This window comes from Paralichthys olivaceus, chromosome 24 (genome assembly GCF_024713975.1).
Source record: "Paralichthys olivaceus isolate ysfri-2021 chromosome 24, ASM2471397v2, whole genome shotgun sequence".
Classification (NCBI taxonomy): Eukaryota; Metazoa; Chordata; class Actinopteri; order Pleuronectiformes; family Paralichthyidae; genus Paralichthys; species Paralichthys olivaceus.
Window position 1 is genome coordinate 12,591,425 of NC_091116.1, and position 14,676 is coordinate 12,606,100.

General features: G+C 44.2%; 2 protein-coding genes and 1 long non-coding RNA gene across 23 annotated transcripts; 1 reads left to right on the forward strand and 2 right to left on the reverse strand.

Moving 5' to 3' along the window:
* Position 1: 1 nt before the first annotated feature.
* Positions 2-7,809, reverse strand: stat1a (signal transducer and activator of transcription 1a). 21 transcript variants are annotated; one of them, XM_069520921.1, is made up of 25 exons: positions 7,415-7,809; positions 6,104-6,234; positions 5,878-6,022; positions 5,677-5,772; positions 5,483-5,569; positions 5,151-5,229; positions 4,975-5,066; positions 4,699-4,850; positions 4,439-4,597; positions 4,261-4,353; positions 3,998-4,057; positions 3,895-3,915; positions 3,688-3,778; positions 3,517-3,558; positions 3,305-3,394; positions 3,111-3,209; positions 2,742-2,877; positions 2,601-2,656; positions 2,414-2,505; positions 2,190-2,329; positions 1,857-2,045; positions 1,698-1,773; positions 1,527-1,623; positions 1,050-1,088; positions 2-520 (listed from the first exon to the last, which is right to left on the reverse strand). In XM_069520921.1, exons 2-25 carry the CDS (start codon positions 6,229-6,231, stop codon positions 491-493), a joined length of 2,289 nt encoding a protein of 762 aa, XP_069377022.1. In that variant the 5' UTR covers positions 6,232-6,234; positions 7,415-7,809; the 3' UTR covers positions 2-490. The 21 variants fall into 21 exon arrangements, with proteins under 21 accessions (XP_069377022.1, XP_069377019.1, XP_069377028.1 ...); XM_069520918.1 differs by having other exon boundaries at positions 2,414-2,508; XM_069520927.1 differs by having other exon boundaries at positions 5,483-5,566; positions 7,415-7,573.
* Positions 7,810-8,225: 416 nt separating this feature from the next.
* On the reverse strand, positions 8,226-12,233 carry LOC109640911 (growth/differentiation factor 8-like). The gene is made up of 3 exons (XM_020105146.2): positions 11,711-12,233; positions 10,721-11,091; positions 8,226-10,428 (listed from the first exon to the last, which is right to left on the reverse strand). The coding sequence occupies exons 1-3, from the start codon at positions 12,102-12,104 to the stop codon at positions 10,048-10,050; spliced, it is 1,146 nt and encodes a 381-aa protein (XP_019960705.2). The 5' UTR covers positions 12,105-12,233; the 3' UTR covers positions 8,226-10,047.
* LOC138406967 (uncharacterized) lies at positions 10,367-11,267 on the forward strand. The gene is made up of 2 exons (XR_011240358.1): positions 10,367-10,642; positions 10,738-11,267. It is a non-coding gene; the product is annotated as an uncharacterized lncRNA (long non-coding RNA).
* Positions 12,234-14,676: the final 2,443 nt, after the last annotated feature.

Consider the following 14,676-nt stretch of genomic DNA (forward strand, 5'->3'; position numbering starts at 1 on the left):
GGACATTTGAGTTTTACTTTATTTCTAATGACGTCAGTTTTCCACTTGCTGTTTACTTCACACATGAACATTTTCCAGGAACATAAATTCTTATTTTAAATACACAACCGATAATGTTGTTTTTAAGGAGGAAGACTCACAGTCTCAGTTTTCACGGACGGGATCTCTGAACTGAATTTCACCTTTCAATAAAAGATATGTACAAATATAAAGTGACAGAACCTGTTAAACCTGACATAAGCTCCATGTGGATTGATACTATCTGCACCACCACCCAGCAGCATGCATTTAACGTCTTTGCAGATGATTTACGTCGATGCCGTGAAACTTAGCAATTGAGGGTTCTCGGACCCGCTCTGTCGTTACGAGGTCTTTCTTCTTTTCTTTCTAAGCAGAGGTTTGTTCTCGAGGCACATCACAGATAATGAAACGTAATGAAAGCAGTACACAGCTGAGAAAAGGACGAGCTGAAGAAGACACGTGTCCGTTTTCAGTCTTCATCTTGAAAGTCTGCTCTCATCTGAGGAGAGAAGGAAAGGACGACAGGTTAGTCAGGTGATTCAAGTGGTTTTAGCCAGTAAATCGCTTTTTTAATGGAGGAAACACAAAGTCAAAGTGATGGAAATTCATTTTGAGCTCATGCAAACTGTGTTCTTCCTTTTACTACGCTTTGTTATAGTTTTTACTTCTAAGAAAAGGAAATATTAGTATCTCTCGTTCATGCATTTTAACTTAAATATCAAGAATAATTAATATTTAGGATTAGGAATCAGGAAGTGATATCTGGTTGAATTTAAAATGCATCTCTGATGATTTACTTCCTTAAAAATTTAGAGAACCTGTGAGATACGATCACAGACTAGAGCAGCTGAAGACATCAGCCGTGTGAGTTCAGAGACGAACGTGTCACAAGGAACTAACCGACATCGCTCCGCTCAGTGAAAACAAACGTGGAAGAGAAGCCACAGGCTGTTAGTGAAGTGCAGCAGTGACGCAAACTGGAAACACACACATGATGTAGCAGAGCAACAGATTAAAGCTGCGTCTACCTGAATGTCAAACTGATCGAGTCCAATCATAGAGCTGGCCTGAAAGCAGGAAAAAGAAAAACAACAAAAGACAAATGCCGAGATTTAAAGCCGAGCAGAAAACGGACAATGCTCAGATTCATTTTCAACAGTGTCACTGGATTGTGATCTGCCTGGGTCGACACAAACCAGGGGGTGGGGGGGGAGGAGCACAGTTTCCAGGCCACTAAATCATACGGTGCTTTATCGTCTGTCATCACAATTTACTAAATGAACATCGCGCTGTGTTGAAGCAGACTTGAAACTAGAGCTTGAGACAAAAACCCCTGAGGGAAATGTTGACTGACGCTATAAATCAAGTGAGAAGTGGAGAGGATACAGGTGTCTGGTTTCTGGTTTCTGCCAGGACCAGAGTGAAACGGTAAACAAACAGCTCGGTTACAGGAGATTCAAAGATGACTCAAGTTGTTTCTGTGACTGAGCTGATGATGAACTCACCACAGCATCGATGTCTCTGTGTCCGATCGCCTGCTCGAGAACCTTGTACTCGTCCGGAGACATGGGCATTATGTTGTCCTGCAGTCTGGAGGGAGATCTGCACCAGAGGAACACGGACGTTACCTCACGCATTAAAACATGTCACGTGTTTAATGTGTCGTCTCTGCTTACACTTCTGACACGGATATGAGCTCCGTCTTCATGTAGCATCTCTTCAATTGGTTCTCCACGTCCATCGGCTCTGGAGCTGGGGAGCAGTTAATACTCTGGTTACGTTTTGGACGTGACGGTGTTTAGTGATTGACGGGCTGAGGGTTTGAAGCGTCTTACTCTCCACAGGTTTGGGGTAGTACTTCCCGAAGGCCTTGTCTTTGGGGATGTTGGGGTAGAGGAACCGGAGCGGGTTCTCTGGGATGTTCTCGGCAGCCATCACCTTGTAGGTGCGGATGATGTCGGGCAGAGAGACGGCGCTCAGCTCCTTCTTGGTGTACGGCTCCACAGAGTGGAAGTCCGGCTTGTCTGGACGGAGGAAGACAGAAATATTGAATTGATTACTGGTGATTTCCTGAAGAATAGAACACAGATTCGTGTCTGTGTGTGTGTGAAAGATTTAATCAGAGAATTTATTCCAGTAAAATCAAATTTAAAAAGTCTGAATTGTACCGTGTACGTCGTGTTCGACCCAGGTGAAGGTGATGGCTCCCTCTCTGCTGCTCTCACTGAACCTGAGCAGGAAGGTGCCGGGACACTTGTCACTCAGCAGAGCTTTCTCCCGCTCCTTACAGATGAAACCCATGATGGAGCTGCCGACAGAAACATCCACTCGATTTACCGTTGAAAATAAATCTCACGCTCACCCTGTGGGGGGGAAACCCAGCGGAACTCACCCGTCGTTCCACAGGGACAGCAGGTGTCTTTTAATGAGGTCCAGGATTCCTTCGATCCACAACCAGAAGGGGAAAGCTTTCTCATTGGCACTCTGCTGTTTCCAAAGAAAAGTTAGAGAACACACAAACACAAAAACTTCAGAGACACGTTCTCCTGCGCGACCAGAACCAAGCGAACATAAATAACCTTGCAGAACTTGGTCCAGGGGATCAGTCCCTCTGGGTTCCTCTTGGCTCTGGCTCCTGCACAGAAACACATTCACACTGTTACTTTCATAATTCTCAGAGTTCTGCAGGAGAAGGTTTTTTTTTGTTTCTCAGGTCTGACCCAGCAGTTTGTCGGCCAGCATGTTGAGCTGCTCCTGGTTCAGGCCCCGCTGGGTGACGGAGGAGAACTGCCAGCTGAGGACCTCGGACAGCTGAGACCAGTTGGCGGGCGGAGGAGAGAGGAAGAACTTCAGGTTCTGAGGAGGTGAAAGGAGAGAAAACACAAAACTCCATGACCTGGTTAACATCACGTTAAAGTCTGATGATGATAGTGAACGTTTGCAGCCAACGTCAATGTTAGAAAAAAATTCAAATCACTTATTTGAACCACAAGTTCATCACTTCGAGGTATCGGAATTGCGAAGGTTAAAACCCAATGAGTGTCCAGCATTGGTTCAATGAAAACATCTGATCCTGAGTGCGTCCTCACCTTGGGCTCGGTGGTGAGCATGTTGTACCAGAGGATGGAGGCCCAGCCGCTGGGCAGCTGACAGACGTTAGAGATGACCACGACAGGCAGAGACATGGCCTACAACAACAACAACAACAACAACAACGACAGAGTGAGTCATCTCCTTTACAATCCGATGTAATATGGATTCAGTGCAGAGTTTCTGTCGTCACCTCCAGTTTGATGTCGAGTCCCGACTGGTTGAGCTGCAGCTCGGACTCAAAGGTGAGCGAGTGGAGCTCCTCAGTGACGATCAGAGGACCCTGAACAGACACACACACACACACACACACACACTTGAGAACTACACAATGACTCTAAAACGAGCAGTGAGGTAACACAATGTGACGTTTGTGCCCTTTTATACATTTTCTTTGGCTCTCACCTCGTTCGTTCTGTTCCCGGCGACTTTCTGCTCTTTCAGTTGCTGCAAGAAGAAAATAATCAAGATTTTACAAATTTTTTTTAAACAAAGTTTTAAAAAATCCTCCTCCGAAAACCTTTTTTACTTCGTGCCTTTTTCGGCTCCAACTAATCTCTAACAATAGTATCGTACCAAATGTCTGAACTCTGCTGCCAGGCTGCCGTTCGAGTCCTCCATGTTCATCACTTTGGAGTTTGTTCCCAAAATGTTGAACTTGCGAAACCTGAAATCAGACGGCAACTCAATCATTTTTAAATAACTCGCTGCTGCAATTCGAGTTTGTTTTTAGTAATAATGAATAATTACAAAAACAGGCATTGAAGTGGTTTTAAAACTTACCCTTTCTTTTCTGTAACGTCCCTGAGGAGGAGACAAGACATTTATTCATCATGTTCAGATGCACACGGGTACATTCAGCAGACAAATGAACTGATCAGCTTACTTGTCAAACATAGCTTTGACTTTGAGTTGGTAGTTGAACTCCTGCAGCTTCACCAGGAACCTGAACAAAAAGGAAACAAGACATTCGACTGAAACAGGAAATTGAGTCATTCAACAGGGTTTAAATCATCACAGTGAACGTTGGACTATGTTTTGTCAAAGTTACATTAACTTAAATCTTCTAGTGTCAAGTTACAAGCAAGAGATAAGACTTTTTCCAGCGTTCGTGAAGTTCACGTTTGTCCGCTTGTTTTCTTTTCTTACCGTAGTTTCACGGTGAACTGGACGCCTGTTTTCAGCACCAGGGGCCTCTGAGGGTGGGTGGGCATGCAGGGCTGCCTCTCCACAACCAGAGAGCTGCACACAAAACAAGAGAGATTCGATTCCTGACGACTCATCACGAATAAAACCATCGGTAGCTTCTGTGTGATGGGTTCCGTACTTGGAGAGGAGGTTCTTGAAGAGATCCAGAGCTCGGTTCTCCAGGAAGGTTTTCTTCTGTGTGATGGGGTCACTGTCGTAGGTGAACTTCTGCTCCAACTCCTGCAGCTTTTTCAGGTGCTGCCGGACCTGCTGCAGACTCTCCGCTACTGCCGTGAACCTGCGGGAGGAGGAGGAGGAGGAGGAGGAGGAAGAGGCTGTGTGAAAGGAAGTGGAGAAGGAGCAGGAAGAGAGACGACAGGAGGGCAAGACGAGTCTCACCAGTTCTGGAGCTGGTCCACGCAGGCGTTGGGTGGACCTCCGATGCAGGCGATCTGCTGCCGCTGCTTCCACTCGGGCAGCTCCTCGGAGATCAGGTTCGACAGTAATGCCTGGATGACGTTCAGGAGGTCCGTCAGCTGGGTCACCACGTCCTGACACACACACACACACACACACACAGAGCAGGTCACGTGCTTTTTCCACTTTTTCCACCTCAAATCTTGATTCTGAGTTTTCAGGTGTTTCCAAAGATGGACGTCACCTCTCTCTGCTCACCTGTCGTTTGGCCTTCAGCTCGAAGCACATCCTCCCGATCAGCAGTTTCTCTCTCTCCAGCTCCTGCGGTGTCATTCCGTTCGGTTCGATCTCTACAGAAACAGGAAAACACACAATTACACCTCAAGTCTGATTTAAGTACGAAACAAAAAAGACAGATTTGGATTTTTCCTCACCTCTGTTCTTCAATGTGTTGATTTTGAAGTCGTACTCGTCCTGCATATACTCCACGTTCTTAATGTTCTGATCCACAAACTGAAGAGGAAGAATATTATATCATTTCCAGTTGTTAGTTGTGCAGTCTTGCATTTTATACGAAATATTTAATACGCTTTAGTCACATTAAGTCTTCACATTAAATCTGGATTTATTTCCCAAGGAGACACTTCCTGCGCTGGTCAGTGATTTTAATCCACATGTGGGTAATTTGTCCAGGATCCGGCTCCTTTTAGTTTTCTATCCTCACCTCGGTTTGTGATAATGTCCCGTAATTCACGTGATGTCTTACCTGGACTGTGTCTTTTATCTCCTTCACTTTGTTGTCCAGCTTCTGTTTCTCCACCACCATGGCCGACACTGTCCCCTCACCCTCCTGCTGCAGAAACGAGAGGTGAAACTTTATTTACTTTTTCCACAAATCCTTCAAAGAATCACTCTTTAAACCTCGTCAGTATTCTTTTATTACGTATTCACAGCTTTTACATTGGCGCTCTTTGCGCTGTCCAGGATCTTCTGCTCCTCCTTCAGGTTTCTGGAGATGATCATGGCCATGTTGCTTGGATCATCCTGGAACCGGTCCTGCAAAAAAAAAACCAAAAAAAAAAACCACTCAAACGTGTATAAATGACAGTTACACCTGACACTAACCCACTCTGGTTTGAAGCATCGGCTCCAGGGTCTGACCTGCAGGTTCCTCTTAATCTTGCGGATGTTGTGCTGCAGCAGGAAGTTGTTCTCAAGGGCGAAGCGGCTGTGTTGGTCGTCCAGCTGAGCCAGGAGGTCGTGGAACCGGACGGTGGCCAGGGACTCCTGAATCGACACTGTGTCCCTGAGGAGGCAGATGTTATTTTCAGGTGTCCGTCACAAAACCAATTTCTCCACTGAATTTGTTTGGTAAACCACTTCCTACCAGTCGATGCTCTCGATCCATTTGCTCAGATACTGTCTGATGTCCATGGGGAAGGAGTCGTCATAGAGCTGGTCCACCTGCTCCAGGTACTTACAGTCCAGCATCTGCAACTGGCACCACTGCGCCATATTCTGCTGAACAGGAGCCGCGTCAGGAGGATTCAGGGTAAGAACTTTCAGATGTGTTACAACTGGAGATGTTCTGAAACCAGAACCAGCATCAGAAATACCAGCGCTGTGGTTTCACATATTTCTCAATATAGTATTTCAACATTCTGGTGTCGTAACATCTCCAGTTTACTGTTTCTGTGTGGTATTCAGTCACTGCATTGAGACTTTAAAATGTAAAGAAATAAAAATGTGACATTTATCGGGAAAATTCTCGATATCGACTCGAATTAACATCATCCCGGATACTTGTAAAATTAGAATCCAGCTCCTCCTCCTCCTCCTCCTCCTCCTGCCTGATTTATCTATCAATTAGAAACTAACCCTAAGAAACGAAACCAAAGGGCTTTAGAATTCATCTGTGAGGATGAAAGTTTGTATGGATTAGAAGTCAACACCGGGTCCTGTCAAACATTTTGTTCTCTTCTGGTGGAAAAGTTGCATAATTGAGTAAATAATAAAGTAAAAAGCCAATTAGTGAATCTGAAAAAAGGAAAAAAACGTGGATGTGACTCATCCTTACATCTGAAAGCGAGAAGATATTTGCATTAACTCGAATATTATCTGTTTCTGTAGCAAATGTTTCTTCAAACTTCGACTTTATTCATGTTTTCTTAATTACAAGCTGTGGACGTGAATGTAGGTGGATGTCATATTAGGTTTCGTTTTTCAGCAGGAACACAAAGAGACACCTTTATGCTTCTCATGCATAATATATTTTAATATTCCACAGCAAAACAGTAATGTGACTCGTATTAAGCTTCTATAACACCTTTCACCAGACTCCACTTACATAATGAGCTTTTTAAGAGTTTTCTACCACTTTACCAATCGTGTGTAATTAAACCAATGCAACTCAACACTTTGATTGGATGATGACGATCGCCCGGTGCATTCGGTGTTGATTTATATTAATTCATAACTAATATTTAATAGTTTGCAGGTTATAATCCACGTGTTTGAGCCCACGCTGTGGGCGGTGACGGACACTTATCAACAAAACTAACGTGAGCTGCAAAACACAGAAATGATCATTAGTGACGTGATCGACAGGAAATCGGGTTTAATTGTTAAGATAAATTGGCCGAAAGCATTTCTGGGTTACACAACGTCCCTCAGGCCGGAAGTACGTGATTACACTCACCTCGAGTTGAGAGGAGACGAGTTCGATTCCGCACAGAAGAGAAGTTTTAGTTCACGTCCGAACCCAGTGTTGACTCTGACTCCGACTCTGACTCCTCAAGGGAACGCAGTGTGGGTTACTTTACGGAAACGACGTCAGCCAATCCCCGCGTAGGATTTGCCCCCTACGCCCGCCCCTTCCCTCCTGACAGCCAATCAGAGCGCGGCGATGTCAGCTGTTCCGTCCGCTGGCGAAGCGCCGCCCGGACAACGTTAAAAACGTTTCGATTATTTTAATTAAAAAAACTTAACGAGGCGCAAAATCACCAGCGAACACGCGGGTTCGGTTTGTTGAAGAGTCCGCGGGTTTTCCGCGTGGATTTAAAATGAGCCTGCGACGAGTGGAGGCGGAAATAACGAGCAGGCTGGAGGGAGGGAGGACAGCGCACAGAACAGCCTCCGGTGACCACGTGTTTTCAGAGAAAGAGAAAGTAAGTGAGGTTCCTGCAGAAAACGAAACTTAACAGTTTCTACTCGTTTCATAATAATGAGAGATCAGCGTCCTCTCAACCTTAGTGGGAGAGATAAACCCTCTGGAGTTCATTATAATAATAATCATAATAATAATCATAATCATAATAATAATCATAATAATCATCATAATATAGAATTCAAATGAAAATCTATTTGCTGTCGTTAACAGAAGCAGAATGAGCATAATATAAAAATCACAGTTTGGTATTATAAAGTTTGACATTGTTGTGTCTTCAACAAGTCAGACGAGTCAAACCCCTGATTTCTGACACTTGGAGCGAGTTATTAATACTCGGGAGTCACAGAATGTAATATTCTTTATTGCGATATCATGAGCAGTTTCTCAGAAGGTGTGTGTCATTCAGAAGAGCGAGAGAATAATGTTACCTGTTAATGAACAACACCCCAAAAAAAATATATTTAAAAGATATACACGTTCATCCAAGACCGACCGTTTGTTTCTCAATATAAAATAAATCTGTGGTAATGCTGATGTATATAAATGAGTAATAACTCCTGTTACATATGCAAATAATTCTATTTCTTACACTTATGAGATTTACAGCACATTTTTCACTATTCATATTCACACAATGCACAAACTGAGTCCTTGAAACTACGACGGCGCTGCAGGTAAATGTCTATTACAGTCAAACTCCCACAGTTCTTGTCGTGTCTCCAGTGTTAGTTTCACTGTCAGAGCACCGACCTCAGGTTTTACAAACACAGATCGTGTGTGAGCAATATCGTGTTTAAATTGTATAAATCAACGGTTACAGAAAGATAAATAGCAAGAAAAGCAAGACACGGAATCTCGTGAAAAGGAATATTTCTGCTTCTCTAACATCTTGATTCTTCTTCCTATCTTGTGGCTTTGTCTTAAGAAACACAGGACAAAAACTAAATTATCTTGGATCCACATTGTTGCAGCAATGTGACCATATCCCAAAAAAGAAAAGAAAAAAGGGAACTCAGGGTCACCGCAGAATCACAAACGTGAATGTGTGTCACTCGTGGACGTCCTGTTCCAACAGCGAAGCAAAGGCTTGTGGGTCAGAAACCCCTGCGAGGCACAACAACAGTCGGGACATCTGCACTCAGCTTCAAATCGAGATGAAACCTCCCTCTGAGATCACATTTTCTGCTCACATCGTAAATTTGGCTGATGGGTCCTAGTGTTCCCTCGGTGTTCAGACACTGTTAAATCAGTTGATGATGATTGTAGATCTGAATCAGGCTTCAGACGACGGCTGAGTGTATAAATCAATGATCAATGTGTGTGTGCACCATGTTTACACCAGTTCACCAACAACCAACACACCCACACCTTCAGCCGCGGTGCTGCAACTGTCCACTAGATGTCTCCCCAGACCTTTTCATATTTATGCTTAAGAAACAAGAAGAAAAAAGTAAAATTAGACGAGCGAATCCATTTTTAAATCTCAGGGCAGAGTGAATGTGTGTGTACAATGATTTTACAGGCTTTATTTTTCTTAAGTCTGTCAAGGAGAACATGTTTTCATCTCCAGTTGTTTGTAAGTGAGAAGGACAACGATTCAGCCCCAACTCATTTTATATTTTTGTATTGTGATCAACTTAAAAACAGAAGATCCAACTCGAAACCTCCAGAAGAAGAAAACTACACTGAGGAGAAAATCCCTCAGCCTCTCGCCGTCTGTCGTTCAGCTCCATCCATTCACCAGCCTCTGCATGTTGACAACATATCACAACGCACCTGCAACAACGTCCTTGTAAAAGTGTCTTTCTCTCTGTCGCCGTGACGGTCTTGGGAACTGGTCACAGCGAGGAGTCTGCAAACAAGCATCAGGGCAGAGAGTCACTCAGTTCATGTTTTGTAAAATCAGGGCGCACATGAAAGACGCCCTGCAGGGTCAAGACTCAAATCAGGACACGTTGTCATGTGGACGGGAGGACAGGGAGCAGCAGGAGTTCATCTGTGTGTGCACGATGGAAAACAAGTCTCATATTGTGTGAAAAGTTGTGTCTTCTGTTACGGTGGATAAATAACAAGTTCAAGAAATTTATATTGAAAATCAACAAAATCTGATTCAGCAGCTGATTACTTGAAACGGACACATTGTGTTTCCAGGGACAAATAGTTCAGGAGCAGCCGCAGTGGTCGACCACCATGGACGGGATCTTCCCGTAGATGATCTGCTCCTTGCGGTTGAAGTAGAGCATGTTGATGGGCGACATCTTGGTGGGCGTGCAGCAGGGCCCCGCAGTGCCCCGCGGGTTGGCCTTGTTCACCAGGTGTGCGTGCGGGTACTGCTGCAGGTGCATGAACTCGCACTCGCCCGAGCAGTAGTTGGCCCGGTAACGTTTGGGCGCGATGATCCAGTCCCAGCCGAACTCCTCGAAGTCGACGGTCAGCGGGTAGCGGCAGCAGCGCGTCTCCGCAGACTCCTCGTCGCAGTTGAGGCCCGAGTCACGACGGGACCTCTTGGGGCTGTCGAGGATCTTCACTTCGATGAAAGGTTGCTGGAAGGGACATTTAAAGAAAGAGTCACAGCCCCGTGGTTGTGTGTCTCTGACGACCCGTGCAGTTTTTTTCCCCAGGCTCATATGAGGTCACCATGACCTTTGACCTTTGACCACTGAGATCTAATCAGTTCATTCAAGTATTAACACAAATTTGAACTGACCAAAGTTGATCTGCTGATGAAGAACTCACTGAAAGCTCCAGAACGAGCAGGTAAGTCGACCCAGAGTCATTTGGTTTTACACTGAATCTTGTATTTCATGTATTGAATTTGATTTGCAGTGAACTCACCAGTCCTTCCTCTCCAGGCTCTGCAGATGTCACAGCCAGATCTTCTCCCCTGGAGTTGTAGGCGTTGATCTCGATGCCGTAGTTGGCCTCCGGTTGTCGCAGCCAAGCCTGCAGCATGGACTTGATGTCGACGCTCTGCCAAGAGCCGCTTCCGGCGTCGATGTCGATCTTCAGCGAGCGCACTCGCACGCGGGTGCTGTTCCCCTCGTTTCCAGGTTTGAGGTGGGAGAGCTGCAGGAACACGGTGGTGACCATGTGGGCCGGCCGCAGGTGAACCCACAGCTGAGCCGTCAGGATGTTTTTGGGCTGGATCTTTGGACTGAGACTGAAGAGACAACAGGAGGACAACTCGTCCTGGGAGATCGGGTTGTCTGGAAGAAATGTTAAAAAATGAAACATGTTAATAGTTGAAAGCTTGTTACTGCTTTAGTCCAGAACTGGGTGACACTTGGACATTCATGATCCCCTGAGGATGAGCCCTAGTTAATCTGGTGATGCCCTGATCTTTCCTCCACCACGACAGGAAATAAATGATCCATTGAAATGACGGCCTGTGTCTGGGTGTGTTATCGTGTTCTCATGCATGAACCTTTAAGGTGCCAGAATATTTCCTCAGATAGATGATGGATATATTTAATACTGCTGCAGTATATACTCTTTAAATATAACATTTAAAATCACTCACACCTTCATCATGTTGTCACGTTCGGTTTCAAAGCTTCTAGAAACTAACTTTTTTAATTCACATTAATATTTCTTCTTCAAACTCCACAAAGCTAAACGTTAAAGTGTGAAAAGTTCCTTATAATTCTTTGTAGAACATAAATCAAGTATTAATTCTCTCCATTATTCTGGATGGCTACAGGAAACAAGCGTTACGCACGGATTTTACGCACGGATTTCGCCTTTTACGCACGAAGTTTTCGAACAGATCCAGTCGCAGGACCGAAAAGAAACTGTAAAACATATATGTTGGTTCGGTTTAGTTACGCATGGTGGCCATAGTGATGATGGTCTCCGTCGTGGCGTGGTCCTCCTCCTCCACCCGCGGGTCGTACTGGTCCAGCAGCTGCGTCAGAGGCGGCGCTTTGGGGAGCAGCTGGCGGATCATGTCCCGGCTGATGTTGGGCGCCTGCTCCAGCCGCAGGATGCTGAGGATCTGGGACTTGATGCTGTGGAGCCTCATCTGCTTGTTGTGCTCCCGGTATTCGCAGGGCGAGCACTGCTCCCCGCTCTCCACCGGCAGCCTGGAGGTCTGGTTCGTCTCCATGGAGAAACCCGCAGAGGAGAGGGCGGACAGACAGAACAAGAGGAGCATCCTGGGGGAAGGAGAAGACGCTGCAGTGACGCTGGATGATATGAGACTGTCCCCACACACCAGCATTTTATGATTGGCTGCCAGGAGGATCTTTTTTTAATCAGAGAGGAGACTTAAAGAGGTAGTAAGTTTATATCATGGATATCCAACTTTGTTCAAGGAGAGTTTTCCATCTGCTTTACATTTTTAAACTCATTCAAAACTTTTATTTCAAGAAAAACAAAAGTTATTCTTGCCCAAGAAAACTTCAGAAAGAAAAATCAAACGAGGCTTTTATTTTTTTATTGTCTTTGTTTTGAGGCAAGAAATAAAGATCTCACATGTTTCAGCTGCTACTTTTACATTTTACTATAAACCTTTTGTTGTTGTTGTTTTTAAAAAGAGCTTTTACAACCTGAAATAAGTTTTGGTATGAAAAAAAGTTCTGCATTTATTTATTAGTTATTGTCCCATTTAGGATCCAAGAAGCTTCCCTGTAAATAAGTCCATACACTTTAAATACAAGCTCCCTGTTGAATAAGAATATTCCTCTTGTAAATCCCTCCATGTGTTTTGTGCTGCTCCTCCCCCCACTCAACAGCAGAGGGAGGACATGTGTTTGGCCTCCTGTTTATCAGCAGCTTCAAACTTTAAATTAACCTGCTCGGAGTCCAGAGAGGAGCTGCAGCACAGCACGGGGTAAAACATTCACTCTTCAGCTGTAATATCTCAACTACAGTTCACTTTGTTTTCAGTTGTTCAAAACTTTAAATGTTCCTTTCTGCAGGCTTTAAGTCAAATGAATCCAGATAATGTGAAGGTCCGTCGTCTCAGGTTGACTCAACAAGTCATTCTGCAGTCTGTGTTTTTTGTATTTGATTATATTTGTAATATTTTCCCCTTTTGAGTTGAGTTAGTCTGTTGAATGTTGTGTTGCCTGCAGTTGAAGTCAGGTAAAACACTCGTGACCTTGGCTGAGGCTCTACAAGCTTGTTTGTTTTGATTCTTCTGTTTTTGTTAAACACAACCTGCAGGTGAGGTTGAACCGTCCTCATATATATACGGGTCAATATCTCCTGGAAGAGTTTTGAACACGCTCCTCGTTCTTGTCCTGTTTTTTTCTGCAGTCATGGAAAGTGTCTTCAAATACTCATCCTGCTGAAAACACTAGTTCCTCCAGTGTCTCTGTGAGATGGGATGTACTGAGTCCAGATTCTGGCATTGGTCCTGCTCACGCAAACAGAAGGACGACGTCATCGACAAACCAAGAAGAGAAGAAACCAAATCTTTCCTGGAGGACGTGAAGGAGACTGAATGTGTCGTCAGTCCAGAGGAGACGGTGGCTGACCCTCGTTCTCTGACTCTTCCTCCAGTCAGTAAACCCGTACTGGAGTTTGCTCAGAGGATGTCGGAGGATATCGTCGCTCAGGCTCTGCAGGTCTTCTGGGAGCTGGAGATTCGATACAAGAACCTGCCTTTCATCGACAGTGACTGTGATTATGTTATATGAGCTGGAGAAGAGACGTTTGTGACTGAACCAGGACAAACCACCAACATGATGCTGCGCTGCTGCAGGAATGCAGCTTCTCTTCGCAGAAACATGTCTGCAACGTGTGTTTTTTAGGTATTTGAGCTTCTTTCGCAACACTGCAACATGTGATTATATGTGTTGGAAACAATGGAGCTCTACGACTCACAGGAATACGACCAATCTGGATCTGGATGCTCAGTTTAAATAATAGTATAACAATAATAAACCTGTAGTGATACCTGTTACACCCTCCACCAACCTGAGCAGTTTTCATAGTTTCTAATCGGCTCATCTTTAAGTCCAACTGAATTTTTGTCCCAGAATTTTAAACTAAACTCTAATATTTCACCTTTTCAAAGTTTTAACAGTTGTTTTTTTTATCTTTCTATCTTTTCACCAAGTTTACTCCATGAGCTGAAACCAGCTTCTTGTATCAAGAGCAACAGATGAACTGAGCTGCAGAACGGTGCATGTTATCATCACATGTAATAAACCAAAAGTTTCTTTAGATAATTTAAATCAGTTTTGGTCATAAATGAAAATAAACAAAATCCCAAAATGCATGAAAGACTCTTTTTCCTCCAGTGTCACAGAATCTCTGTCCGTGAGAAGATGAACATGTGGGTTCCACACTTTGTTTCTCAGCAGGTTTTCTGTGGACATGAAAACAGATCCAGAGGTGAGCGGGGTTAAGTCAATGTTTCCCTGCTCGGCCTCTCGCGTCTGTTTTGTCAACAGAAGAGATAAAGACGACAAGTTCAACTGAACTTAACAGAAATGAACTCGACAACGTGACGTCACTGTGGACATTGGTTCAGTCTGAATCTTCAAATGAACAAAGTGAGAAACTGGTTCATGTGTGTGTGTGTGAAGCTTGTGCTGAAACCTGCAATAGCAGAAACGTGTCCAGAAGATGGCGTGAGAAGGCAGCTCATGCTGTCTGGGAATGGATCAATACTTTTATTCCCATGTAATAGTAATAATGAAAATATTAATTTGGGAGCACAGTTCTACAGTCTTGATGGATTTTTTTATTTTGCAAATTCAAAATGTTGTGCTAAAAACAATAAAAACTATATTTAACCTGTAGAAGTTCAAAGACACAACATTATCCAAGATAATGTATTT

Bases quoted from the DNA above. Each gene is read 5' to 3' on its own strand.
- LOC109640911 (XM_020105146.2), bottom strand. From the start codon at position 12,104: ATGCTGGTGTGTGGGGACAGTCTCATATCATCCAGCGTCACTGCAGCG. The intron at 11,092-11,710 runs GTAACTAAACCG...CATTTCTTCCAG, and splicing joins CATCACTATGGCCACCATGC to ACAACCCGATCTCCCAGGAC. The intron at 10,429-10,720 runs GTGAGTTCACTG...TGTCCCTTCCAG, and splicing joins AGCCTGGAGAGGAAGGACTG to CAACCTTTCATCGAAGTGAA.
- stat1a (XM_069520918.1), bottom strand. From the start codon at position 6,231: ATGGCGCAGTGGTGCCAGTTGCAGATGCTGGACTGTAAGTACCTGGAG. The intron at 6,023-6,103 runs GTAGGAAGTGGT...CTGCCTCCTCAG, and splicing joins TGGATCGAGAGCATCGACTG to GGACACAGTGTCGATTCAGG. The intron at 2,509-2,600 runs GTTATTTATGTT...CTTTGGAAACAG, and splicing joins CCTGGACCAAGTTCTGCAAG to CAGAGTGCCAATGAGAAAGC.